Consider the following 27,091-nt stretch of genomic DNA (forward strand, 5'->3'; position numbering starts at 1 on the left):
TTTCTAACAATAAAGTGTCTTTCTTCGTTTGTTAGATATGATTTGTTATGATTTACATGTGTATATATGCATTATTTTGTAACACTGTTAATACAAGGGCTGAATACATTTTAAAAATTAAATAAAACCTGTCTGCAATTATTATGTAGCTATGTTTGAGTTTGCACTTATTTAACTTCAAATGTAGTTGTCCCTAATGACTCTACCTCCACCAGAGTGCCACAGCATATTCAATCATACACTGTGAAGAAAGTCTATGTATTTAATACATTAAATTTGATTCGAGTACCAAAGATCTATCAAAAACAACCATTTAAAAAGCACTCCAATGTGCAGCAAGAAAGGCTCGTACGATTGGAGACATTCCCGAGGGTCTTTGAAGGCAGCAGAAAACACACAAGTCGATATAGAGATCAAGTGGGATGATTTGTCCCAAACATACCAAAATGCAAATATTGCTAAATAATGAGTAATCTGCTCATTCACAAAGACCACCAGAGCGAGCAGTATGGCATCAGTTTTAAAATTAAAAGATAAAATTCAATCAAGTGCATCATGCACGCGCTGGTTTTAGGGGTCAAGTCAGTGGTCTTCAGTCATGTGCCAAAAGTGAAGTGCAAAGTGAGCAACAGCCCGGCACTATTTATCTTAGGTGTAAAATGATTGCCTTTTTCACTGGGAAAATCTAGACTTTTGCCCTTACATGTTGCTGTACCATCAGGCCACAGAAGGAATGAAAACAAGATGAGCAATATGCAAACATGGACGTTTGATAAACAAAACGTATTACTACCGCCTTAGCTTTAAGTGAGAGCTCTCTAGAAGCCCAAAAGTAGTACACAACATTGAATTGTCATGAATAATACAGGATGGTAAATGATTTTATTGAACTAGTTGCATATCGGCTGTCTAAAACTACTGTGGAGATTTGGCAGATATGTAGACTGAGATGTTGGCCTCCAGAACAGCTTAAACACTCTTTGGCATCGAGTCTCTGAAACTCTCCTGGGGGGATGAGCACTTTTCTTCCAAAAGACGTCATTTTCACACTCATCAAACAATTCAGTGGCCTCTCGTGCCCTGTAGCATCTGGATTCATTATGTTTTCCTTTAATATGTCACCTGTCTGTGTATATAAGTTTGAGATGTTTATGGGACTTGTCACTATCACTTTTGGTTAGCTGTTGAGCAGAGAGACTGCAGTGGTGAGGAAGGGTTTGAGATGTAGTGCTGGTTCTAACAGAACAGTATGTTTTCTGAGGGGATTTTCAGGGACCTGTGGTTACTTGGGTGGATGAGTGAGATCATTGATGTTCAGTAACACAGACCTGCCCCAGTGATTCTTTTCTACCACAGGGGCATGTCCCTATTTGCCTCATTTGGGTTACACTTACAGTGACTGTTAGAGACTGTGCTCACCACTGTGTGCTACTGTTACCCACAATTCAATGTAACTTACAGACAGTAGTAACTAGTTGAAAATGAAATTGGTGACGATGTCTGTGTGATGGTAATACTGTATCTTAAAGGAATATATTTGTTTGAATGGAAACATTTAGCAGGTTCCTAAACATATCTGTGCAATGAAAAATGGATTATAAAAAAACAACTTGCTTACTTTTTGAAAAAGTACCCTGAGATTTCTATTGCAAATATCAACCCAAAAAAGACACCAGAAACAGAAAACATTTTAACATTTTTATTATTAAAATATTCACCTACAAAAATGGCCTATAAACACTATTTACAGAATAGCGAGCAGTGATGCCTGCTAAGACACAAAGAAAGATATTTTACACAGAAAACACTGTGTACCATTGTCAGAGGAAGAGATGAATTTATGGGGTGGGGTGAAAATATTAATTTCCCATTTTCTTTATAAGGAGATCATGGTGATTGTCAAAGGGATAAAAGATCGGGACTTGGAACAATCTACAGTTATTTCCCTGAGGGACAAACCTGCAGCTGAATCACAAATAAAAACCTCTCCTAATGTGTCAGCGTGGACATGGAAATGAGGTATATAAGGTCTCTGATGCAGTGCAGTGGACTGCTTATCGTTAATATTTTTGTTTGTATGTGTTTTTATTACAAATCAGTCATCAAACATCGTAAATGATAAATGATTTGGGACATTTTTCATTTGATTGATTGAAGTCCTTTCATAGAGCTTGGAGCTACAAACACAGCTCCCAGAAATAAACTACATGTAACCTTATTTTCAGTTGTGTGATGATCTGTTTCTGTAATGTTACAGTGCGTTGTGACAGGGTTTCTCAGCACAAAATGACCATAATTAGTTACTTCAAGTACATTATAAACACCAAAATTGAAGTTAGGAGGTTTTTTCACATGACAGCGACGACAGTCCTTTAATCAGTTTCCAAGTGCTCTAGAAAAAAGAAGAAGAAGAAGAAATGACTCAGTTTTAGGATAATTGTTGAAAATGTGATCCACTACAGTAACAACCTAAATAAATGGTTAGAATCAGTTAAGTGTGATGAGGAAACATTTTACTACAAAAATTAACTGTGTTAATTGACTGTGTTAAAGAAAACAAACCTTTATTGTTCTTTGTTTGTTCTTCTGACTGTTAAGAAAGTTAATATCAGTGTGTGAGAAGAATTGCATTGGTTTATTTGCTAAAAAAAACCCCCCAAAAACCCGTGATCTTTGTCCAGACAACTTTATGAACTTACTCTGACTTTTCTTGGGAAGCGGCAGTTCACAAACCTCTCGATAACAAACATCCTGTTGCACTCTATATGTCCTTTTGTACCTGTAAAGAATAAAACATCCTCATCTGTTTGAGCCATTAGGTTATAAGTCACGATCAGTATCAGCATGCAAAGCTTGATAAGACTTACAGATAATGGTACACTCCACCCTCCCAGACAGGCACGCTTTTTGTTTCGGATAAGAGACGGGTACATGGATGTGGCACTCGCTGGCACACTGCAAAGAGCAGTCACACAACATGCAGTATGAATGTTTTAAGTATCGTCAGCAAGGAAAAGTCTGCTGGATGGTTTAGGAGTCACGTGGGATGGAACTGGGCTCTTGTCTCTGGCTGATGGATGGTTTTAGGAAAGGAATGTTTAAACAATCTGACGCTGGATGTTTAGGTGAAGAAAAGGACTCGAGAGGAACAAGGGTATGTCCAGTGTCCTCTCATGTATATGCAGCTTCATCAACATCTAGTTATTAGTGAAAGTGCTGTGTTTCACTGTGCTTTTCACTGTTTTACTGAGTTTGGGAGGAGGGGTGGGGGGGTGGGGGGTGTTGGGTTTTAGGCTGAATGCCATAGAATGTATTCCCTAGTGAATGTGACTGTTGCTGCACAGCAATCACAATGTTGTCCTGCAAACTTCTTTTAATTATTCCTCAGGGCCTTGTATGATTAAGCTATTCCTGAAAACTAGATATTTAAAGACACTTGTGTTACACATCTCCTATAATTTTAATTCCAACAAGACATTAAATTCAAAGTCAAAGTCAAATTGTGCATTATTCTTTGTAGATGGGTGTTACACCTTTTTAAGTTAGGACCCTTATTAAGTTTTAAAAACAACTCTATACACCTCCATTGTATTGTATTGTGTATACAGTGCAAACTCCACAGATATTTCAAAATGCTCAGTATTGCAGACTGATCCATTATATATAAGCATATTATGATGACATACATAAAGTTAAATGGCTTGATGCACTCACTCACATTGCATCCATAACACAGCCAGCCTCAAAATGTTTTCATATGATTATAAAGTCATCCAAAAATCATTTCAATTGGCATCAATGCACAAAGCAATAACTGTTTTTCTAATTTGTCTGATAATATATTAATTTTGTTGTTGTTTTTCATACGGACTGGGAGGTCTATAACTGTTTGAAAATATCTAGATTCCTTTATGGAAATTGCTTGCTGCAGCAGATATATCACCACTACAGTGAGACTCAGAGAGGATGTAATAATAGTTGATTAGGTTGTTTTACATGAGATGCTGGATGACCTGTTTACTGAACTGAGAAAAACATGATGATCTAATATCATCTATAATGATCTATATGAATACATTCTTGCTGGCCAAGAAGAAATTATGTTTTAGTAATGCTTCTAATTTAAGGATGTGTCCATGCACTCATATTAATAGCATATAATCAATTACTTTGATAATGTAAACATGTGCTTCCATGTTCATTAACTTCAATAAAGCACTGTAGACTGTAGATAATGCATTCCTTCTCGCTGTCCTCCATAGGATTCAGTAGTAATGGTCAAAAGATTTTTCCCATTTCAGCCTGTCATTACAAGAGCTTGAGTCACAACTGTTGAGGGATTTGACTGTGAATTCATTTTATGACCTCATGAGCTATTTTAACTTTACTACTTTTAAAGAAAATATCATTTTCAAGTGGAAAAACTTACAACAAACAAAGACATTGTCTGATACAATATTGCTGCCTCATACAGAATGCAGGATGTTCTTTAATACGCGCCCCAGAACATTAAAAAGAAACACTGAGTTATAAATGTGACACTGGGCCCCTGAAAAAAAAGGAAGGAGAGTGGTGCAGTGCAAATAATATGGTGCTTTGTGCCTTCAGTGTCACTGTATTCATGTCGTACATTCATGCCCTGAAGCCTATAAGTTAAACAAGTCCATTCATAAATGTCAAAGGGGTCAACTGTCAGTGGAGCATGTTTCCTGCTTTCAAGAAACCAGGGGGTCTATACATAGCTCAGTGCTCTCGCTCTGTCAGGTTACATTACGAAAAGCAAATCTAACATATAGATTGTAGCATAAATTCACACCCTGAGATGCTAAAGTTACATTGAGAGAAAGCAATGTTAAAACCCTTGGGAACACACAAACAGGAGTGCTAATCCTGCACTGACATGACGTCCAGCTGCCAATCTTTCACCAAAATCTCTTTGGAGAAGCAGGGAAACACTGAGTGGGCATGAATGCTGCCATTCAATTTATGGCTTTTAAAAAGGTTTTCACTTGACATCAAGCATTAAATTATCCATCCATTTTCTATACCATTTATGCTATTCCAGTATGTATTTTAGGATTTACTAATTACCCACATGTCTTTGGACTCTGGGAGAAATGCCTCATAGAGTTGGAGAGAACATGCAAACTCCACATGAAAACAAAGGAACTTCTTTCTGAGAGGAGACAATGCTAATCACTGAGCCATTGTGCCATCAAACATTAAAATTTCTATCATAGGATTGGGCCATTGATAAAATACTAAGGACAGTATCAGTGGTGTTCTAATGGCCATGTGGATCTGTCGGTCGGTCCACCACTCTGCTCCAGACTAAAATATCTGAGCATTTATCGGATGGATTGCTATGAAATTTTGTACAGACATTCATGGTTTCCAGACAGTGAAACTTAATGATCCCCTGACTCTTCCTCTAGCGCCACCATGAGGTTGACAAATGAGGTTTTGAGTGAAAATACAACAATTGGGTGAATTATGAAATTTTGTCCAATAATTCGGTTTATGACCCAAAACCAGCAAAACTATAGGAATACCCATCAGCCTGTACTTTGTTTTCAGTGCTAATTAGCAGTTGCTAGCATGCTAACACACTGATCTCAGATGGTGAACATGGTAAACATTGTACTTGCTACACATCAGCATGTCAGCATTGTCATTGTAAGCATGTTAGCAAGCTGATGTTAGCATTTACTTTAAAGACAAAGCTTCTACCATTGCTATAGACTCTTGTTAAGACACACAAGGCTTTATTGTTAACATTTACATGCGCAGGGCTGCCAAGTTTTGACTTCAGTTTGGAGTGAGATTTGTTCCGGATTTTTTTTTGCATGTTTGATATACACTCCACATATTACACATATTTTTCTTAAAAATATAGGATGAGAAAGATTTATGTCCTCCCCCAGGAAAAAATTGTAATTTAAAACAAATTTCTACACCACCTAACCTCTTGGATTCAGTCAAGAAACAGCCATCTGCACTAGTCTAGATAAGTTAGATTGATGGTGCTATGAAAATCAAGAATGCATCAAGAACAGTGTATAATTGGGTGGATCAGGACAGGAAATGATTATTAGAAGTGTGTCTATTTCATATTTGAAATTATATTGATAAAGCATTATGTAGCCTAAAATGGTAGCAAGTTACCTAAAAACCTGTTAGCCTGTTGGGAATCAAGAGAAAGTTTCAGAGTGACAGAGACACAGAGCGTCCTCGTAACCATAGTAACTCACTCTCACTCCTGCTTGTGTGTGCACGGCGTGAGAGGAGAGGGAGAGATGCTGCTGCTGCCAGAAGAGCTGCTGACTGAGATTACTCTGACCAGCATGCATGAGAATACATCACAATATAATAGATTTATGTATATTTCTTGCTTTCCTTCACGGTACTGCTGTTGCGCTGTGCTGCTCTGTCTTGTCTGTCCGTGTGCTGTCAGTGTCTTCTTTTCATGCCGTGACGTTATCACTTATGAATTTGTTTTTCACTGCATGAGAAAATGGATGTGTGGCGTGAGAACGTGTGATAAGTGTCAACTGCGTGAGTCTCACGGTCAATGTGTGAGAGTTGGCAGCCCTTCATGCGTGTACCCCGCCTCTCACTCAATACCAGATGGGATAAGCCCTAGCGCTCATGACACTGCTAAGGATGAGCAGGTATAAATAGTGGACAGATGGATTTACATGGATGTTACTGACTTCACTTGTAGAGCTGGCGTTTTAGACAAAAATCTCCCAAGAGAAACCTTGTGTTTAAAATCCTCCTTCACACATTCTAAAAACATCAACAGGATGCATGACTATCAAGTATATTTGTTCAAAAAGCAGCCCATTTTCACTGAGGCCTCCCTGTGTGTATGTGTATGTGTGGATAGGAGGCACATTAACTTACCCAGTTCACACTGTCTGCCTTTGAACCCCGCTGCGCAGTCGCAGACGAAGGAGTTGCCTCCGTTCACACATGTACCCCCGTTCTGGCAGGGCAGACTGCGGCAGTCCTGGGGCAACTCTGAAAGACAACAGCTGCCATCAACATCCACAGTACAGAGTGAGTCTGGGTCTCAGGTTTCAGGCCCACAACTCCACATTATCTACAGCTGATATCATATGTTGATAGCCTCTAGCTCTTTCACTTCCCCTTGTTATACCACTCTGCTTTCCTGAATGTTATGTCTTTTTCTTTCAAGGTTTGTATCTTCAATGCAAAACACCTACCAGGCTTCGTTCTTAAACCTTCCTCTTGAATCTCTAGTGCAAGGCTGATTTTGTTTGTTGTCTCTTCCATCCTCTCTAATCTAATTGGTGGCTCAGGTTCTGCAAGGCAAAACATTTCCTCTCATAAATCAGCATAAAAATACAAAATGAATGACAGACGGCAGGGTGACTCCAGCGAAACTGGGATGTGGTACTAAACAAGAAAAGGTTTTGTGCACGTTCTTCAGCCTGAAACAATGAAACACAACATTACTGATATGACAGTATGATTAAAATCACATCACATGACATCATGGGCGTAATGGGCAGAACAATCCTACAGAAAGGAAGCTTACTCTCTAGAGGGCAAGATAACATCTGCAAAACTGTTTTTCTGTTTAGGCTATAGGCTATAAACCTCTGCACTGGAATGCATTATGTTACAGCAATACAGTACAAAAAAAGATAATATAAAAATTAAAAGACTTGTCTCGCTTTATCAACAGCTGCTAGATAAAGCGGACAACGTGTGTCAGATAAAGTTGGTCTGTTTGTGCGATGGCAGAGTCCAGTTTACATTAGAAGACCCCCTATATTTCATCTAGACAGGCTATGGTTAGGACCACATGCTTCCAGGACCATGGCCTAAGTTATTCCATCTGCATTAAGGTAAGCAATTAAGCAAAAAAGATGTTTGGACATCTTGAGCAAATCAGGACTGTTTCAATGTGTTGGTGTAGCATGTTAGTTTAATAGATGTCAGAGTAATACAATATCATCCTGCTGAATTCATCTGACCTTAGAAGCAGAATAAATTGCTTTATTAGGTAGTTATGTTAAATAATAACATGCCAGTGTTACATTTCGAGATGAAACAGTTATTATGTTATACTGTCTCGGCACTAAATGTTTATCACATGGTTGTTTCCACTTGTACTTACTAGTACGATGTCGAATGACTTTTCTTGGCAAGTGAGTGAACTTAGCTGTTATCTTTCCCCTCCTGTCAATTAGTTCTGTGTATCTGCAACATAGAAAACATTGCTATCTGCTTAGCATCAACAAACTCCTATTATTGTATGTTTTTTATGACTGCTTAATAATCGTCAAGCTCCTACTAGTACCTGGGCAGTTCCTCTGAATTCTCTGTTTCTGCTGTACCTCCCAGGTCCTGAGATGTCTGAGACGGAGTAGGAATGCGTCTGACCTGACTCCCCTGTCCCGTCACTGTTGGCCTCTCTCTTCTCGCTGATCTGGCCTCCATTGGCACTGGGTCAAAGGAAATGTATTAAGAATGTGTTTTAAAAATAGTATTTTTTTTGTATCCCCCAAAATTCTACCTTAATATGCTTGTTTTGTGTTCCACCTTAAGGAACAAAGACACTCACAGGTACTAAAGGCCAAGTGTTGAGGCGTGCTGTGGATCTGTTCCTTCCCTGCGTTCTTGACAGATGTGAGAGCCACATAGTAGTGCTGTCCTGGCGTCAGTTCACGGAGGGTGTATGATCCTAATTTCCCGTTGGGCAGGAAGCGACTCCTGGTATTCAGCCCTCGGGTCACGTTGACCACAAAGCCATCTGGGATGTTTCTAGGGTGGCGGCTCCAGGTGATCAGTGCTGAGTTAGTGGTCACATGTGACAGAGATAGGTTCTGCGGGGGAAGAGGCCCTGGGGGAAACACATGTAGATTCTCACAGATTGTTGCATGAGTAGCATAGAGATATTATTTCTGCTTTGATTTGATTTGCCTTAAATTGGAGCTGTCTCAGACTAAAGCATTTCTTTCCTAACTTTATCTGCATAGATTCTTTAAACATTATGTCATATTGTTGTGCTATGACCTAAAATATCTTTGTTGGCTGGACTTGAATGCTGCCAATTCACTAGATCTCCAATCACAGGACTGCCTCATCTGAACAAAAACTACTAACAAAAAAACAAAAACTTAATATAGAAAAACCTGAACTATTGCATTGACAATATATTTTTTTGTTGGTTAGTTGGAGACTTTATTGTTCATGCTGCGAAAAATTGTCTTTGGCTTCACCACATAGTGTTAAAAACAATACAGGACAATGATGAGGACGACCAGCAGAGACACAGTATCAACAAACAACATGATTTAAAATACATAAATACAGTACAAATAAAAATAAAGTGTGATAAAATATAATTTTGGATTTTTGTGAAATTTGAAGTAGGCTATACATTGAGGATCCTAATTGCAGATGCCAAGAATGACTTCCTGTAAACATTTTTGTGCTCTTATTTGTCTGTAGCACCTTATCGAGGGCTATGAAACTCAAACTGAGGAAGCTTTACTCTTTATATTTAATTCATATTTCTTATTTGCACATTTACAATTCTCTGCTATTTCAATATATAATATTCAGATTTCAATACCACATGACCACATTGAAGAATAACTTTCCACTCATTTTTTTTCTTTTACTCATATACACATCAACTATAAAAGCTTTGTATTTGGGTTACAATTGTTTCTAAATGTATCAATGACACATGCAAGGTATTTTTAATGTACTTACAACTACATTTAATTGTGTTGGTATTCAGCCTTTCATAGATTGTTACTCCAACTAAAACTTTAAGGTTTTAAGTAAAATCTCGGTTGACTAGAAGCCACTAAACTGTGTTAATTGAATAAACAGTCAAAAGTTTTTACATCAAATACATACAAATTCAATGGTGATGTCCAGAGAAGATTTTTTAAGATAAGTAATATGATCATATGTTAAAAGAAATGTTAATATACTAGCATCTAACTGGGCATCCACGGTTAGTATTGTTGCAGGCTCTCAAACGTTATACATACAGTTGAAGTGACCGTTGAATAGTGCAACCTACTTGTCCAGAACTGCAGCGGTCCAGCTGAGTGGCTTGTAGAGGGAAACTCGTCAGGTCTGATTCCACTTTGAGTCAAAACATCCACTGTGTACATATGAGCTGGAAGTAAAGAACTGGGGAGCAGAAAGAGGAACACGAAAATTTCACAACAGTAAACAGAGCATGACACCTGACCTCATCATCCTTATATAATGTTTGGAGCCTAGTAAGAGTGATGAAATACTGTCCTCTGGTGGTTGAAAGGTATACTACCCAAAGCACTTCAACAGCACCATTCAGTGGACACAAAGGATGCTGCATGTCTGTAAATGTAAATTCTGGGTTATCTTTTTTAGTCTTTTGTAGCAAAGTGCAGAACCTGACCTGAAGGTGTACTCGGTGGTGCTCGTGTTGAGCACGGCGGTTTGAGCCTCGCTCCCATCTGAAGGCAAAAGAGACACGTGTACCCGGCTGACTGCTGCGTGACGAGCTGCCTGAACCAACCAACGCAGCCAAACCTGAGAGGAAGACACATTCACCACCTGCAGCTGCTCCACCCGCCGTGGTCCTAGCACAGAAACACGCACTTACATGGAAATTCACACAAGCATGCATTCAAACTCATGAGGTTGAAAAACTTCTCCAGGAGCCTTCTACTCCTGCATTAAAGAGCATGCTCACTGGTGCGTATAAGTGCGGTGGCAGGCTGGCTCATGTCGTTGCTTTTGATGGAGATGGTGGAGATGTTGTACAGCTGACCGGGCACCAGGCCTCGCATGACGTGGGTGGACTGCTGCCTGTCCAGGTAGTCGGTTTTGCGATTGGTCCGGCCCAGGGGAGCATAGGTGACAGCAAATCCGCTGACCAGGCTTTGGGAGGGCTCCGGCTCATCCCAGCGCAGCTCCACCTCGTTCTCCTCCACACGGAGCACGTGGAGACCGGAGGGAGGCAACAGGTCTGGGAACAGTGGCAACCTCACATGTCTAATCCATACATTGAATAATTAAAAAGTTGTCTTTGCAATACAGAGGATGAGCTACAGAATATGGGATGACAAATGACTGATTGAGCGGGACACTGATGACTCTGACTGACCTTTCTCGCAGTCTTTGCCTGTGTGTCCTACTTTGCAATCACAGTTGTAGTTCCCTCTCCTGTCACTCCTGCAGACGCCTCGGTTTCCACAAGGTTTCAGTACACATGGGTCCTCCACTTGGGGGCGACAAAGACAAGCACTTGCTACAATATGGTTCATGTGTTCACTTTGGAAAGGTTCTGTGAATTGGCTCACAGCATCAGCGAGACTGAGCTGCGAGGAAGTGCAAAGCCACTTACACATCTGGCACTGGTCACCGAAGAAGCCGTCTTTGCACACACACAGATAATTCCGTCTGTAACTCCGGCACACACCTCCATTAAGGCAGGGGTTGGATTCACACCCGTCCTGCTCTGCACACACACATTTACAAACACAAATGTAGAATTCTTTTGTAGATCTGTATAATATGTACAGTATGTTATCATTTATAAGTTATTTAAAATAATGCAACACCTTGAACCAACACGGCACTTATTTCACAGCTCTGGCCTTTGAAGCCTTGTGGACAATGACACAAGTAGGAGCCAGGCTGGTTCTCACACGTTCCCCCATTCTTGCAGGGCTCCGACAGGCATTCATTTATGTCTTGAGGGAGAAGAAATGCAGATATACACATGTGCAGTATGTGGATTTACTAAAAGGTATTTCTGCATTTAATATTAGAAGCATTTGATCAGGCATGATTTGCTGTACCTGTCTGACAATGGTTTCCACTGAAGCCATCGCTACACTCACACAGGTAGGATGCTAACTGGTCTCGACATGTACCCCCATTGAGACAAGGCTGTGATAGGCACTCATTGATCTCTGTAATGACGGATAACAAAGGAATCAACATCAACCCCACTCTAATCTTAATTAATAAGTGGTTTTGGGGGTCATTAGAAGTTGTTTGTGCTCTGAGTGTGTGTCCATGTGTTGGTGTATGTAACAGACCCTCACAGATGGGTGGCTGGCTCCAGTCCCCCTGAATACCACAGATGCTCTGGGTGGCTCTGGGCACAGACGTGAAGCCTGAGTGACATATGTACGCAGCAACGGAGCCCGGTGTTGTAGAGGAGAACTTAACCTCGGCATGCTTCACTTGTGGAGGCGGCCCACAGCCCAGCTCTGAAATATGATGTTGATAATGTCAGCATGGCCACATGGTAACAAGAGATCACAAACCCTGTAGCTCATCCAGGAGAGACTAACGGTAACAGAGGTGTTTGTTTTCCATCCGGACTTTCTGTTTTCGTCCTCCTAAAATTACATCCAGCGTGCCATTGAGAACAGTGTTCAGACATGAAACATCAGGTCTTACTTTATATAGCTTATTTCCGCTCTATATCTGTAAATGTGTGCCTCTAGTGCAGCAACACTGCTAAGATTATCTTCAGATGGAAAGCCAGTACCTCTAACCTTAACAGCTCACGTTATCCCCTGTTTGTGCAATCTATTACTCATACAGCATCGGAAAGAGACTTGGACATGCTTGGTCTGCTTACCTGCGGAGGTATGCGTTGAGCTCCTGCTTATTTCACAGTGCCTGCCACTGAAGGCTTCAGTGCATTCACATTTGTACTTTCCTATGTAGTGAAAACATGTTCCCCCATTTAGACAAGGGCTGGAGGCACAAGGGTCTGGCTTCCCTGGAAGAAAACATCCACACTGAGAGTTATTTTTCAGATTGTACTGTATGTTTCTGCACATGTAATCTGATGTTAATTTGTAAGAGAAAGTTCAAGCATGGAGGGGAGAATCTTTCTAATAGTAGGTGGAGTAGGTACTCACCCACTTCGCAGTGTTTTCCGGTGAATCTGTACGGACACACACATCGGTAGCTCCCTGCCTCTTCCTTACAGGAGCCTCCGTTGCGGCAGGGAGCGGAGGCACAGGTATTGAGTCTAACTGGAAAGAGACAGGGAGCAGGGAATCCTTGAAGTGTAGACCACTCGAGGTTTTAACCACGCAAAATAAATCTGTTCCAGTACATTGCCATTCAAGTCATAATTCAGGAAAATAGCTCGTAACTCAGTCGTAAGTACAAATTATCATAAGCCTCTCAGCATTGTAATATTTCAAGCAGCATTACGAGTAATGGCACGTCTCCTGGTGCATTAAAGCTGTAGTTGGGTTTGAGTAATAACCCACAAGTCTGAGGGATGTTTTGATAATGACACTGCATGAGTTCATGTGCAAGCATTCCTTTTAGCTTTGTATCAATTATGCTACCTTTCTCACAGTGCTTCCCCCAGTATCCGTATTTGCATTCGCAGGTGTAGCCTCCATCCCGCTCGTAGCAGTAGCCCCCATTCAGACACGGAGAGGAGTCGCAGACCGATTGGGGCTGTACTGAAAAACACACACCGAGACTTGACTGTGTTCCATTGAACTGGGTAAACCGCCTACATTTTATTCAAGCACGTGGGCTCAGTCCAACCTTTAAAAATCACAGATTATTTGTCATTTTATGATTGGTTCAAATGTAAAATCTTCCAACCGCATTCAGCAAAAACATAAATCACTCTTAAATTTCTCTCCACTTCATAAATGTAAACTGCAAATGTGACCATTGCTTTTAAAATAGAGAGTGACACTTGTCGAGACCAGTGTGTATAAAAATATGTTTGTCGCTATAGTAACCAGCTGTTCATGCAGTGACACATAGCTGCAAAGTGCCCTGCTGTTGGGGTTGGTGCCGCAGGCTCTTACCATAAGGGTAGAAGTCTTTATTTTCTTGCTCTGCTCCACCAGTCTGACATGTACACAGGTAGGTTCCTCCATACTCCAAACACGGACCTCCATCAGGGCACGGCCTGCTGTTACTGCATGGTGTCTGGGTTACTTCTGAGAGGAATGTGAAAGACATGTTCACAAATTTTGGAGCAATGGCTTTTGATGGAGAATTAGTGGTCTTCCAGTGACATCAAAAGGTCTTGTGAGACAACTGATAAGGTGAGTAGGATTGTGTGTATGCGATATCATACCTACCAAACTGACAGTAGAGCCCTGTGTAGCCTGTGGGGCATTCACAAGTCCCATTGATGTCCACACAGACACCCCCATTTTGGCAAAGACATTCCTCTGCAGACACAAGGAGAGAGGGAGTAAAAAGTGTGTGTGTGTGTGTGTGTGTGTGTGTGTGTGTGAGAGAGAGAGAGAGAGAGAGAGAGAGAGAGAGGCTCTAAGCTGGAAAGTTTGCTCGAGTTACTTGAAAGCAAGTACTTAGATTCTGTTAAGTTTTCAGTATTGGCCTCAGTGTAAACATAGGCAGAGGGTATAAATGGTCAACATGTGTACCATATGCTGAGCGTCTTTCATCTGCTATACTGTAAACTATGTATTGATTCGCTGTCATTTCTCTTTCCCTAATCTTTTCCAACAAAGTTCACAGGACCAGACGATTACCAGTCAGCACGCTGCACATCTGCTCCATACAAATTGTAAGAATGTTTTTATTTTCCTCTCCTGCCTAATTGCAGCAGTGGATCAAAGGAAGTGGCCATATCGCAGCTAAACGGCTCCCCTTTGAAGTCCCAGGAGCTCGGTGGAGGGTATTATTTTTCCGATGATATGCAGCATATTTTGTGACCAAAATGTATGGCCCCGAGGGCAATTAATGGATTGTTAATTTGCAAGAGCCACTTTCATTGGCCACCTGTGCGGCCCGGGCCCTTTGATCTGAGAGCCCTGATTAGGCACTTCTGAGTCCCGCTCACTTTCTCTTCCTTGGAGGATCATGCTCCTTTTTCCACTGTGCCTTCCAAGTGAGCCAGGCAGGAAAGTATTTGGGAGATTTAAGAGAGCCTATATAAGCACTGATAGTTATTTCAGCTCAAGGGTGAGAAGTAGCATGCATTTGCAATAGCTCAAATACTATTAAAGAGCTTTTGGTGGGGGGGGAGAGAAAAAAGAAAAAACCTTGCAGCAACTGCTATCAGAGAGTGACGGTAACCTCTCATGGGAGACTGAATTAGCTTTAAAGGGCAGACTAGTTATTCCCTAAATCAAAAAGAATATGATACAGACATTAAAGATAATACAAAATGACTTAATATGCATTCATGAAAGGAAGGTGAGGATAATGGCATTTTATATATTTTGTGTTCAAATTGCCCTATGGTTATGCAAGCAGCAGCTGTGCTTAAAACTATAGTGTGGTGCAATGGCCAACTTCCAGAGAAGCAAGTAGCGGTGTGGAAGCATGCATATTTCAACAGCTCTGTCTGAAGAAATGACCTGAATACCAAAGACTAGCTTTGACTCATAAAGAGGCCTTCTTAAGTCTAGACAAAGCACTTCCTCTTGTTGGTAAACTAATAAAATGTGCTATAAAACAATTATTCACAACATCAAGCGACTGGCGTTCCCAGGTTCCCGTAGTAAACTGGGCGAGGCCGTGTCAGTTTTGATAATTACAATAATCCATCATCACAGCAGCCTCTTCCAGGGCAGCGCTCCAAATTCCTGTGGGATAGCACAGCTCCTCTTCAAATACCCGAGTCTGCTGCTCTCTACCTGCCCAGCTGCCTGCAGTAAGCCTCAGCCAGCCAAGTGTACAATACCTTCACACTTGTCGCCATAGTATCCTGGAGCGCATGTACAGTTGTAGATTCCAGAGCTGCTGTATTCACAAATCTGCTGCTTCTTGCAATCTTCCTCTTCACACGAGGCTGCAGATGGAAAAGAATGACAGGCTGCGTTGTAAGAACCAAATTGCCTTGAAAAATTTTTGGCAAAGCTTTAGTTGTAGTTGTATTTGTTTTTACCTGTTTGGTTTTCTGCCTCAGTTGAATTGACCTGAAGCAGCTCTGAGAGAGGAAGATAAGAATGAGGCTCAAAGGCTTGGTTCACCCAAATTACAACATTTCCTCACTTACTACTGGAGTTATCTAGTAATGCAGATAGGTCTTGGTTTTATTTGTCCAGGTTATTCCAGGATGCCCATGAATGTATCCCAGACACATGCTGGTACCCCAACACAATGGAGGTGAATGGTATTTAGTTTACAGTAGGTGCTGACAGCATTGAAAAATTACACTTAAAAATTCCAAAACAAAGTGTCTTTCCAGGAAAATTGTGCCCGTTTTCTAATCCACACAGCTGACTAACAGTTTATGTTACTGCTACTACTTTCTACCAAAGAAATAGTCCCCATGAAAACTGTGTTGTGGTGTAGCAGAAATCACAGAGATGGAAATTTCAAAACCTGGGCAAATAAACTCAAAACTATCTGCATGACTAAATACTACTAACTTGAGGCATGAGAGAAATATGTGAAATGTAAGAAATATATGATAAGTATATGATAAAATTGCGATTAGGTTATAACAAATGCATCATCATCTTAGTGTTATCAATGCCAATATGTAAGAAGAAGTTGAAGTTCAGAAGTGCCAAAGATATTTTTGCTGTAATTCAGAAACATTTTTTTGCCATTACATAGTTTGACAGAGAGCAGTGGCTGTTTGTTTTTCAACCACTCCATACATATTTAGTCAAAATTCTTTCATTTACAGTAAGGGCTTCTTATCAAAAATGTTGACTGATGTTAGGAATCACATCAATATACTGGTGTCAAATTCTGTGACCTTATTAGGAATTTCAGCAATATTGCCGCTGGAAATGTTTTTTTTTATCATATTTTTATACATACTTTCATCAAATACTTGATACTTTGATAGCTGTTATAAAAGATGGTGCTTCAATAGAATTTAGATAAATTTTCATAGCTGCACAAAGGGTCATTGGACAGACATAGCACTACAGTTTCTGCAATCACAGTTATCAAAATGTGTGACCCTCTCTGTATTAAGGGTTTTATTTTTCTTTGTGGTTGTCAAAATTTGTGACCCTGTTAAATACTGTGGGTACCATTTTTGGCAAGACCTGCTATTAAAATAATATATGTGATAAAGTATGATAAAAATATTTTTTTTGCACAGAATTTGGTGCAACACTGAGGAAGCAACAGATCTTTCAACCAAAATACCAGCTCACTTAAAGCAAACACTTTCCCTTTGTGCGAGTCCCAGCTGGAAAATCATTATTTTAGAGGAACAAAAGTAGAACCTACAGGCTATGTAAACATTGTCTCAAAAACCATTATTCCAAAAACATGCTCCTCTGGCAGATTTCAGGTTGATGAGGTCACCTGTCTCACAGAGCGCTCCGGTGAAAGTAGCAGGACAAATACAGGTGAAGTTCGCCACTTGATTGATGCACTCTCCTCCATTCAGACAGGGCTGTGACTCACATTCGTTTATGTCTGGAGAACACACAAAAGTCACTTAGTCAGAAAGGAGACGTTTATCTTCTGCTGATTCAGTTTCACATTAAGATTGTTCAATCTTTACATGGAAAAGCAAGAAGTTGTTGTTTAAGACACCAAGCTGGATTAAGAGCACTGAACTTCCCTTCTGAAAGCATAGAGTTTCATTGACCAGGTGTCTGGTATTAACAGTAATCCGGTCTCATGTAGAAACAAGGATTCATGAACTGTGCAGGGCCTGATAATTTAATTCCCCATTGGGTTCGGGTTTCATCAACAATCAATCACAAGAGGAGCAAGATTAGTAAAGGTCTTTTTTGAAACCGACCTGACCTCAGTGAACTTTCTCACTGTGGTTCATTGCTCAGAGTGTGACCCAAGAAAAAAAAAGACCGTTGTTTGCAAATCAATTCAACCATAACCTCAACTTGGACCCATTTGTCGAGGTAGACTGGGAAACTCTTTGGACGAAAACATCTGCCAAAAGACTGAGTTTGATGTAGAAAGCAGCAGAAAATATTTCCTCTGGAGGGAGATGCCTACTTTCCCCCAGGATTGTGAAAAACCCCGCTCACCTGTCTCACACAGGACACCAGTGTAACCCGGTTCACACACACAGGTGAAACTGCCAGAGCCTTGTACACATGACGCGCTGTTGAGGCACGGCCTGTCTTTGCATTCGTCAATGTCTGCAACACACACACACAGAAACACAGAGACACGCTCATGGAATATTTACTCAGCTGATTAATATATCCGCCACACTGCTCCCCTCACTCTGCAAGTATGTGCTGCTGGCTGTGAAAGGTATTAGAAGAGGTTTGATACATCTCCACAGGCTGGACTGTGGGAATAGGCGCAGAAGCTCCAGAGAGGCTGGACCAAGGTATTCTAAAATCCTTGTGTGTGTGTGTGTGTGTGTGTGTGTGTGTGTGTGTGTGTGTGTGTGTGTGTGTGGAAACTCCTTAATGAGGCAAAAAAAATAATCAGAGTTTTTCCAGGTATTCAGCCTATTTAGTGCATGCAGAGTGTAGGGGAAGAAGAGTGGAATTTATAATGTACAGTAAAAAAACAAAAAACTTATCAACTGTTTTGGGTTAAGGTTTTGTAATTATCAACAAATTATTTACATTTTTGAGCAATTTCAACATTTCCACATTATTCTAAAAATGATTTATTGCAGCAGATACCAGCTTTGAAGTAAAGTGTCTATTGTACCTGTTTCACATTGAATCCCAGTGTATCCAGGAGGACACTGACAGGTGAAACTATTAATCCCGTCTTTACAAGTCCCTCCGTTCTGGCAAGGATTTGAAGCACACTCATCGACATCTATAGAGAAAGGGGGAAATACAAAGGAGGTAGTATGACTTTTTTAATTAGAAATAAAACATCTGCCCAACTAAGGTCGATCTGAGGAGAATGCGACAGGTTGGCGAGAAGTTGATACAGGTATTAAAGAAATATCCAGGTGTCCCTTTGGCAAGTCAGGTGAAATCTAGTTTTGAGTTAGTTGATATTATTTTTACTGGCGGATGTCAGGTAGATAGGTATTCATTCACAGTGTGCAGTGTCTCAAGGAAAATAGAGCAGGTAGCAGTGTCAACCATAACTCACCGATCTGGCATCGACGACCAGTGAAGCCAGCCAAGCAGGAGCAGGTGAAAGAGGGGTTTCCTGTAATACAGTCATCGATGCACTGGCCTCCATTCAGACACGGTCGCAGGTGTGGGCACACCGACGCTGTGGAAAGAGGTCAATGTAACAGTAAACCCTGGAAGCAACAGTGTCAAGACAGCAAAGAGGAACAGCTCTCTCACCGGAGTTATTGCATCCACCCACTTCCACGTGAGCATTGTCTATACGGAAGACCCATCGGCCTGGGTAGCCCACATTGGTGGTTCCCTCAACGTTCACCACGTCAGCCGTGCGAGAGCCAGGGATGTTGAAATAGCGCTTGCCATCACCAGCATTGAAACCTGCCTGGGAAGAGAGTAACAAGGAGGCAAACATCACAAAGGATCACTAAATTACAGTTCAGACACCCAGGAAAACGGGTTTGTATCCTCACATCAAGCAAATAATACTGCATACTCCAAATTCGACCATAAGCAAATAACCATGTGATCTTACCTGTGCTGCAATCCCTCCCAGCCCAGCCAGGTTTCCTCCACTGCTGGCATGCATGCCTGTGGTCCAAGTGATGTTATTGTACTGGAATATAGTGAAGGAAAGCTCTCCATCTGTAATGAGCACCACTTGGAAAGTATTTACCTGCACAGAGAGGAACAGGCTCGGTTAAACCATTTCCTGATTTCCAGGAAATTTAGTAATAATGCATGTATCTGACAGACTCCTCATATTGATGCTACAGATTCCTAAATCACAGTCAGCCTGGAGACCTAATAGATTTTTCTGGGCCTATTGTTAGGCCTGCCATTGTTGGTAGCAGGAGAGCGGGAAAGTTAAATGAGAGTTTATACCGGTGTGAGAGAACTGCCTCCAAAGAACGTAACTCTGTGCCATGTAGAGATGAGGACCCATGTTGCGTTGAAGTTGGGGAACTCTGAAAAGTATGTCTTGACATCACTCGAGGCCCTCCTCAGAATAGAAGGATCCAGGCTCTCTCTGTAGAAGACTCTCCCTGCCCGACGGTTGTCCACATCGGCCCAGAACGGTGCCACAACCCTTCTGTCCCTGGCGATTGGAAAAGCCACGGGTGTGAACTGAGACACCTCCCTCAGGAAAGATACAAGGCCATTGTTGTTAACCTGAGGAGGAGAGAATTGGAGTTACAGTAGAGTATCTGAATAACATTAATCATACAGTGATATATTTTGTTCAACATGTCAGATTGAACCACTGTGACTTGTTTGTCGGATTAGGTGGGGTTAGAGCGGAAGAGCTGAGGCGAAGGTAGGCAAACAGAGGTACTCTGACCTCACGGGGCAAGCAGCAGCATAGAGCAGGAGACGCTCCCATAACGGATGTTTGCACTTCCCATGCAGCAAACAGACGCTACCTTTATTCCGTGAAATGACAGCAGCTGAGAAAACCTGGTTTTGGCTGCTCATGCACCTGCAAAATCATCACACTAGGACGGATGTTCACAGCCTTTCAATCCACAGATGCCTGCCAACAGTAAAGTAACCAAATAAATGAACCCATCATCCGCTTGTCCACATGTCTGCTCTATGAGAAATGCACAGTCAGCACTTCAGCCATGTAGCATGGTGAAATATCAACTTTCTAAAAGATCCAGTGTAAAAGGTCAATGACTGGCATAGAGATGAAAGTGCTGAATTAGTCAATCAATTGATTTGTCAATTGACAGAAAATTTGATAATCAATTAATTGTTTACACTTTTACATTTAGTTGTTGTTCTTGTTTTTGAAGCTGATTTTTTGGCCACTTGAGGGCAGTGGAACAAATTGTAAACATAACAGTGATATATTATCACTTCATATGGCGAACTTTATCAGCAAACAGTTGTCTATTTACACATCCAACACACACAGAGCAACATTAGCATTTGTTTGGACTCAAATTTATGGCCACCCAACAAATGTAAACCCAGTATTCACTCTCTTTTAAGCTCAGTTTTGGTCTCCACCAATTCCTCGCTCTTTAGCTGCTAAATGCTCCACTATTTTCACCAGCTAACTTTGTCTGTCTGTTGTTTGGTGTTGGAAAGGTAGTGTACAGTGGGTTTAACACAGCTTTTTTGCTGAAAACAGCTGCCTGCTGTGAGTGGAAATAATGTTGATGAGAGTGGTGAGACAGGACCAAAACAGTAAAGTTGCGGGCCATAAAACCAAAACAACAAGCTGAAACACATTAAAAAGCTCTGTAATGTTGAGAGGAATTACAGAGTTTGATGCAAATTTTCTGTGGGTTTGTCACTATGGACAGCGTGTTTTATATTATACATAGTCATTTGAGCCATTGTTAATATTGATCAGTGCAACTTTAAGCACAAAAAAAAGATTACAAAATTGCAATAATATAACAGTTTGCATTTGGATTGCAAGCTGAAAGCCACAGAACACAAAGTGTGACAAATGTTCTTGTTTTGCTGGACGGTTCTAGGTTTGATCTAGGATGATCTACATTAGGTTGCAAAAGAGGCACATATTTGTGATAGGAGAGGGATCGGATGTGCATAAATTAGGATGTTTCAAGAAGAGGTGGATGTTATTTAGGGGGAAAAGTTCAGGCAGAGAGAGAAATTGAATGCTTCTGAGTGAATGATGAAGAGATGAAGTGACTTGGCTGCAGGTGGTTATTGCTGTGTTCTGAAATTGGTAAATGTTCATTTCAGTGCAGCAGTCTGCATGTATGGACGGAGTCCTTATATCACAAACATGAGATGGTGTCAGACCTACTGTTGCACTAAACTCTGAACATCATACAGAACAAGCCGCTAAACCTGAATGGAGAGGAAAGTTCTCTGGGCTGAAGGGTTGAATCCCCATGAAAGGCCTTCATTCATACACAATTTCTGCATATTATCGGCAAAGGGAGATTCTGCGCACCATGGCACCTATCCTGTTTCCCCTAATCGCTGGCGTGAACTATGCCTTTCTGCATTCAGTCCGAGTGGCATGTGACAGTGACAAAGCAACGTCAGATGGCTTGGCTTTTCTCCCTGCATGTATGAAAACCATAATTTGGAGGACTTTGCTGTAAAAACAGCAGAGGAAGTTTTGTTTGGCACGGCACAGGGGCTCAGTTAATTGCCCGACCACAGTCTTCCCCTCTGCATCAGCGTGATGTGGTGAGAACGTGGCCAATGTGGGGAAAAAGAGGAGCGACTGCAGGGGCAGGGCCCAGAGGTCAGCCAGAGCGCCATCTGATACCGGGAGGAAAACAAGAGAGAGGGCACGGGGCTGTATGAATGGAAGGATGTACATGAATTACAAACCTCCCACACCCACATACCCACTAATGAGAGACCTGTGGTGGCAGCGGTCTGGAAGTCACCCATCTCACAGCAAAATTAGTGTAGGAAATCATGCTGAACACTAAATAGAGTTTATACTCCAATACTGGAATATGTTTTATCGCTTAATCCAATCTCTTGTAGCATCTGGAACTGTTTAAACAAGTGTATTTCTTCCTTGTTACGTTTTTTTGGAGAACCATTTTGACATGGAAATGACCTTAGAGGAATTTAAACTGAACTTGGGACCTTTTTCTTTACATCATATCACATATTTTTCTTCTAGTCAGAGATCCACCAAGCTATAACCAGTACAGACAACCAGTGAAGGGTGGTTATGTATCACACTAACGTGACAGAGTGAATGGGTTCAGAGCTGCCTCGTGTTTTGCCGTAACATGACCAAGGTCAGAATCACAGGGGAGAGAGAGGTGCGATCAGTCAACCTTGTAAGAAGCGTCGCTCTAGCCATATTTCTTTCTCTCACTCTCACTGGTGCCACTTCACTCTGCAACACCCTTGTTATTTTTTGGGAATTCTTTGCCGGATATATCCAGGATTTTGCTTGGGTGGTTTTCTTTAGAGCCAAGCAATTTATGGACTAAAATAAACTTTCATCTGGCAAAAGTCAAGCCAAACCAAACCCCTAAATGAAAAAGGTGCCCATGGATCAACTCAGGAAAACATTAGTTTTCCTTGTCCAAAAAGGAGGTTTCACAGTTACAAGCTTGTCCAATTATTTGACAAGACCCGAGGAAGTGACTACAGTCTGACAGTCTGTGCACTTGGCCTGTAACTTCTTAGCCCCGACTAACCTTTATCTCCAAAAGGTTTAAGCAATAAATCTTGTCTGGAACTGTGTAGAAGGACTTTAATACAACTTCCATGCTGCAAGTTATTGAAAGGGTTTGTTTAATAGATGTGAGTACCCTGTTTAACCAGTTTATATGATAAATAAAAATGTACTAAACTAAAATGTTCTTTTTCATATTACAGATTTTACTGGGGAATTTCAAAATACTTCCATCGGGTAATTTAAAGTTATTAAAGTCAAATTCAAGACAATTTCAACTAAATTAATAAACATAATAACCTAATAAAAATGGGTTAGTGGGAAATTCATTGTAAAGGGCATGGAAGCCAAACTGTGTGGACACAAAGAAACATGCATGAATTACAGCATGGCAAACCAAAACCACAACTTCTAATGACTGTATTGGAATACATTTGAATAAAGTTTGAGGCTGACCTCTTAAAGTAATGGTTTGACATTGTGGGAAATACACTTATTTGCTTTCTTGCCAAGAGATTGGCAGAGAAGATTGATACCGTTCTCTGTCCATTTCATACGGAGCTGCAGCCAGGAGCCAGTTAGCTTAGCATAGCATAAAAAGTGGAAACAAGGAGAAAGAGCTAAGCTGGTTCTGTCCAAAGGAAAAAAAATCCTCTAAAACTCACTAATTAATATGTTATACTTCACTTGTTACATCTGTACAAATACCGAAACACTCACCCTTACAAAAGTGTAAAAATAACATGTTGAGATTTTATGGTGGCTATGTACCGGAATATTTCTTGGCTGGACGCAATGACTCCTGTAGTCTTGTTGTCACTCTGAGCTACAACAGGCATTTCTGTCCCCACTGGTTGCAGAACTCATTGCAAGATTCAGCAACCTCACATAAAACCCCAACTTGTCATTTTGACACCTTGTTTTTTTACAGATTAGAGAAACATGGTTCCAGTCTTTATGCTGAGATAAGCTAACCACCTCCTGGCTGTCCAGCATCATGTACTATGAGACTTTAAGACTTTTTCTGACTTTTTTAAGTATGTGCAGATATATCTTGTCCATGGATGAACTGTTTCTAACATCCCTCAATCACATATCTCTCATGACCACACATGCAAGCCCAACACACCCATGCAGAGTACAAAGAATAAAACTTGATGTGCACATCTTTGGGCCATACATAGTGGTGAGTGAAACTGGGTGAATGAAACTGCATAAACTCCAAAGTGTTGAAGCTCTTCAGAAGAGCAGATGAGCACTAGCAGATGTGCAATCTGTAAAGAGTGCAGTAATACTGTAGTACGTCCTTGGCGGGATCCTTTCAAAATGTATTTGAATTTTGCTTACATGTAGGTGATTATTTCCAATCATAGACAAATGCTGTATTATCTTGTAGATTTTACCACTATAAATTACACTCTGTGTTATACCATGTAAACATATACAACAAGCTCTGGAATCTTTTCACTGTCCATGAGAGTTTATCTATCTACAATAAATGCCTTTGATCATAACCATCTATTCTCACATCTGCTTTTAAACTTGTGTTCTTTCCTCTCTGACCTTGGATGTCCTCCTTCATGTTCTTTACACCGACCATCCGTAAGAGTAGTTAATCTGTGAACTGCATTGTTTGGAAGCCCCTAAGACGCTTTGCAGATACATCTGTGTTCTGTTAAAGTGATTGGTAATTTCTCAGATAAAGCAGCTGGACAGTTCCAGGGGGAAGACCCCTGCCATGTTATCTGAGGCGTGGGAGGAGGGAGTGGGGGACCAAGAGGAGGAGAGATCCCAGCAACATGTGAAAACTCCCAGACACAAACCATAACAGAGGGACAGCCTGGTTACCAGGCGGCAGAAGTGGGACTGGAGCCGGACCAAGTCGGGGGGGACCCATGTTTGTAAAGAGATTTTCAGAGACTCTGATGGGACATTAGAGACCATGGTGACATGTGCTAACATGGTGGTGGCAGTCGCTAAAACCACAGTTTTACTTGTTAATCACAACAGTTAAAAATACAATGTCTTGGTTCAGAAAGGGACAAAAGGGAGATCTGCTGTGAAGGGGTTTCAGGAAAATGTCTGTGAAGATTCTCAGTCATCCAGGTCCTGGTTATCCAAGGAGGGTTGAATCGAGGGCAACTGGACTTGGTTGAAGTCTTCAAGTATGACTCGTCTTCAAGTATGTTTCAAGAAAACATTGTAGGGTGCGTGTACTGCTAAACAGAATCAGTTATGATAATTAAGTAAGACAGCACCCACAAACCATCTAAAATCAGTTAGCTTCTACAGCTTCCATGTGGTGGTAGCCCAGAGGCTTGGAATGAACTCTTGGGAGAAACTATTCATATGAATTTGCCCCTTATAACAACTGAAATATTACCTGTTCAAAGCAGCTCTCTGGTGGCAGAGATCACCATGTGGCCTGTGTGCTTTAGAGCAGAGGTTTAATGGATTCAGGTGAGGCATTTAAAATGAGCGTGACTGTAATTTCAAGTGCCTGCCACAATCTGTTATGCCTTGCGTGACTACAGAATTACAGTCCAATGAGATGCAGAGTGAGCTTCAGGATATCACATCACATCTAACACGGCACATTTCAGAATGTGGAGTACTCAGATTTTTATCTCTATCAGATGATAATTATATCTGAGATCAACAAGCCGAGCAACCTCTAACATGTCTTATCTTGCCTAATTTGAGTATTGTGTACCTGTATTATTACAGAGGAGATGCACTGGAATTCATTGCAAAACTTTGGTCTGCACTAGTGTGAGCTCAGAAAGACAAAACACTGCACTGTGTCACTGTCTATGCACTGTGTGTAGATGCAAAAGTGTGTCTAAAATTTCCTCATTGGGAGACTGACCTCACCCCGTTGGCGCAGATGCTTAGATTAGAAAGACGACCTTTGACCTTGCCCATTGTTGCCATGGTTCCTCAGCCTCCCCCGCCCATGGTTTGTAGAGGGAGGAGGCAGGAGGGGCTCAGAGCGAGGAGGGGGGATCCGGAGAGCGAACACGGATGCATAACCACAACAGGTGGTGTTGATTTAAGGGAGTTCTGCCTTTCCATGCGCTGGAACCGAACCCAATACATGACAAAGGCAGATCAAAGTGTGTTTCACTGTGGTGCGCGAAAATCCTTGTCAAACCATTCGGCTTCCTCCCATGAGCACTGTTTCTCTCTCTCCGGCGTGCATATTCACCCCCCTCCCTCCCTCCCTCCCTCTCTCCCTCCCTCCACTCTCTCTGAAAAAGAACTGCTCACAGATGCTCCACAGCAACAGTAAGAACACAAACTGTCATTTCCTTTAACAACTCTTTGTTGACTTATTAGAACAGGGCTTACCACTGTTCTGCTAATAGTTTCTCTCTCACTCTCCCTCGGTGCACTTCAGAGCCCTCAGAGTGCGAGGAGAGCAGATGTAAAGTGAAGAGAATGTCATGGAGGATTTTGATTCCACTCGTTGGGGAGAAAATGTGATATTCTACACATGAGGTTACACATCAGAGCTTGTGAGCGCACACAAACATATACAAACTCTCAAAGGACACTGCAATGTAGTATTTGGCTGCATGCCAAATCTCATCTCCCTGAGGCTCTTATATAATCCACACCATGTCAGCTTCGATTGTCAACTGCCAAGTGCATGCACACTCATAAACTCTGACATACAAAGACATAAACACACATACACATCAGTAAAAACACACTGCTCTGTACTCACATAGAGTCCTGTGTGCCTGTCTCCAAAGAAGGGGAAAGCAACAGAGATCTCCACGAGCCCGGAGCCTCCGTCGTCCTGAGCGATGGTCTGGGAGTCCCCCTTGTCCTGGCCAAAGGGGTAGAAGTCCTTCAGGGGCACAGCAGGTTCCACCCCAGGCAGCAGGTCCAGGGAGAGCAGGGTGCAGAAGCAGGGCAGCAGGGCTCGCAGCACCAACACCATGGC

The 27,091-nt window shown here is 41.5% G+C and overlaps 1 protein-coding gene across 5 annotated transcripts; it reads right to left on the reverse strand.

Moving 5' to 3' along the window:
- Positions 1–1,684: 1,684 nt before the first annotated feature.
- sned1 (sushi, nidogen and EGF-like domains 1) lies at positions 1,685–27,088 on the reverse strand. 5 transcript variants are annotated; one of them, XM_067597815.1, is made up of 32 exons: positions 26,870–27,088; positions 19,887–20,174; positions 19,537–19,677; positions 19,224–19,386; positions 19,021–19,146; positions 18,622–18,735; positions 17,979–18,092; positions 17,287–17,400; positions 15,902–15,943; positions 15,698–15,805; positions 14,124–14,216; positions 13,845–13,976; positions 13,365–13,484; positions 12,924–13,040; positions 12,638–12,781; positions 12,087–12,260; positions 11,844–11,957; positions 11,604–11,735; positions 11,387–11,500; positions 11,147–11,263; positions 10,733–11,008; positions 10,436–10,619; positions 10,073–10,185; positions 8,597–8,875; positions 8,333–8,477; positions 8,150–8,232; positions 7,230–7,328; positions 6,907–7,023; positions 2,868–2,955; positions 2,700–2,779; positions 2,563–2,590; positions 1,685–2,392 (listed from the first exon to the last, which is right to left on the reverse strand). In XM_067597815.1, the coding sequence occupies exons 1-31, from the start codon at positions 27,086–27,088 to the stop codon at positions 2,565–2,567; spliced, it is 4,176 nt and encodes a 1,391-aa protein (XP_067453916.1). In that variant the 3' UTR covers positions 1,685–2,392; positions 2,563–2,564. The 5 variants fall into 5 exon arrangements, with proteins under 5 accessions (XP_067453916.1, XP_067453915.1, XP_067453919.1 ...); XM_067597814.1 differs by having other exon boundaries at positions 13,845–13,979; XM_067597818.1 differs by lacking the exon at positions 2,868–2,955 and having other exon boundaries at positions 13,845–13,979.
- Positions 27,089–27,091: the final 3 nt, after the last annotated feature.

This window comes from Thunnus thynnus, chromosome 8, assembly GCF_963924715.1.
Source record: "Thunnus thynnus chromosome 8, fThuThy2.1, whole genome shotgun sequence".
Classification (NCBI taxonomy): Eukaryota; Metazoa; Chordata; class Actinopteri; order Scombriformes; family Scombridae; genus Thunnus; species Thunnus thynnus.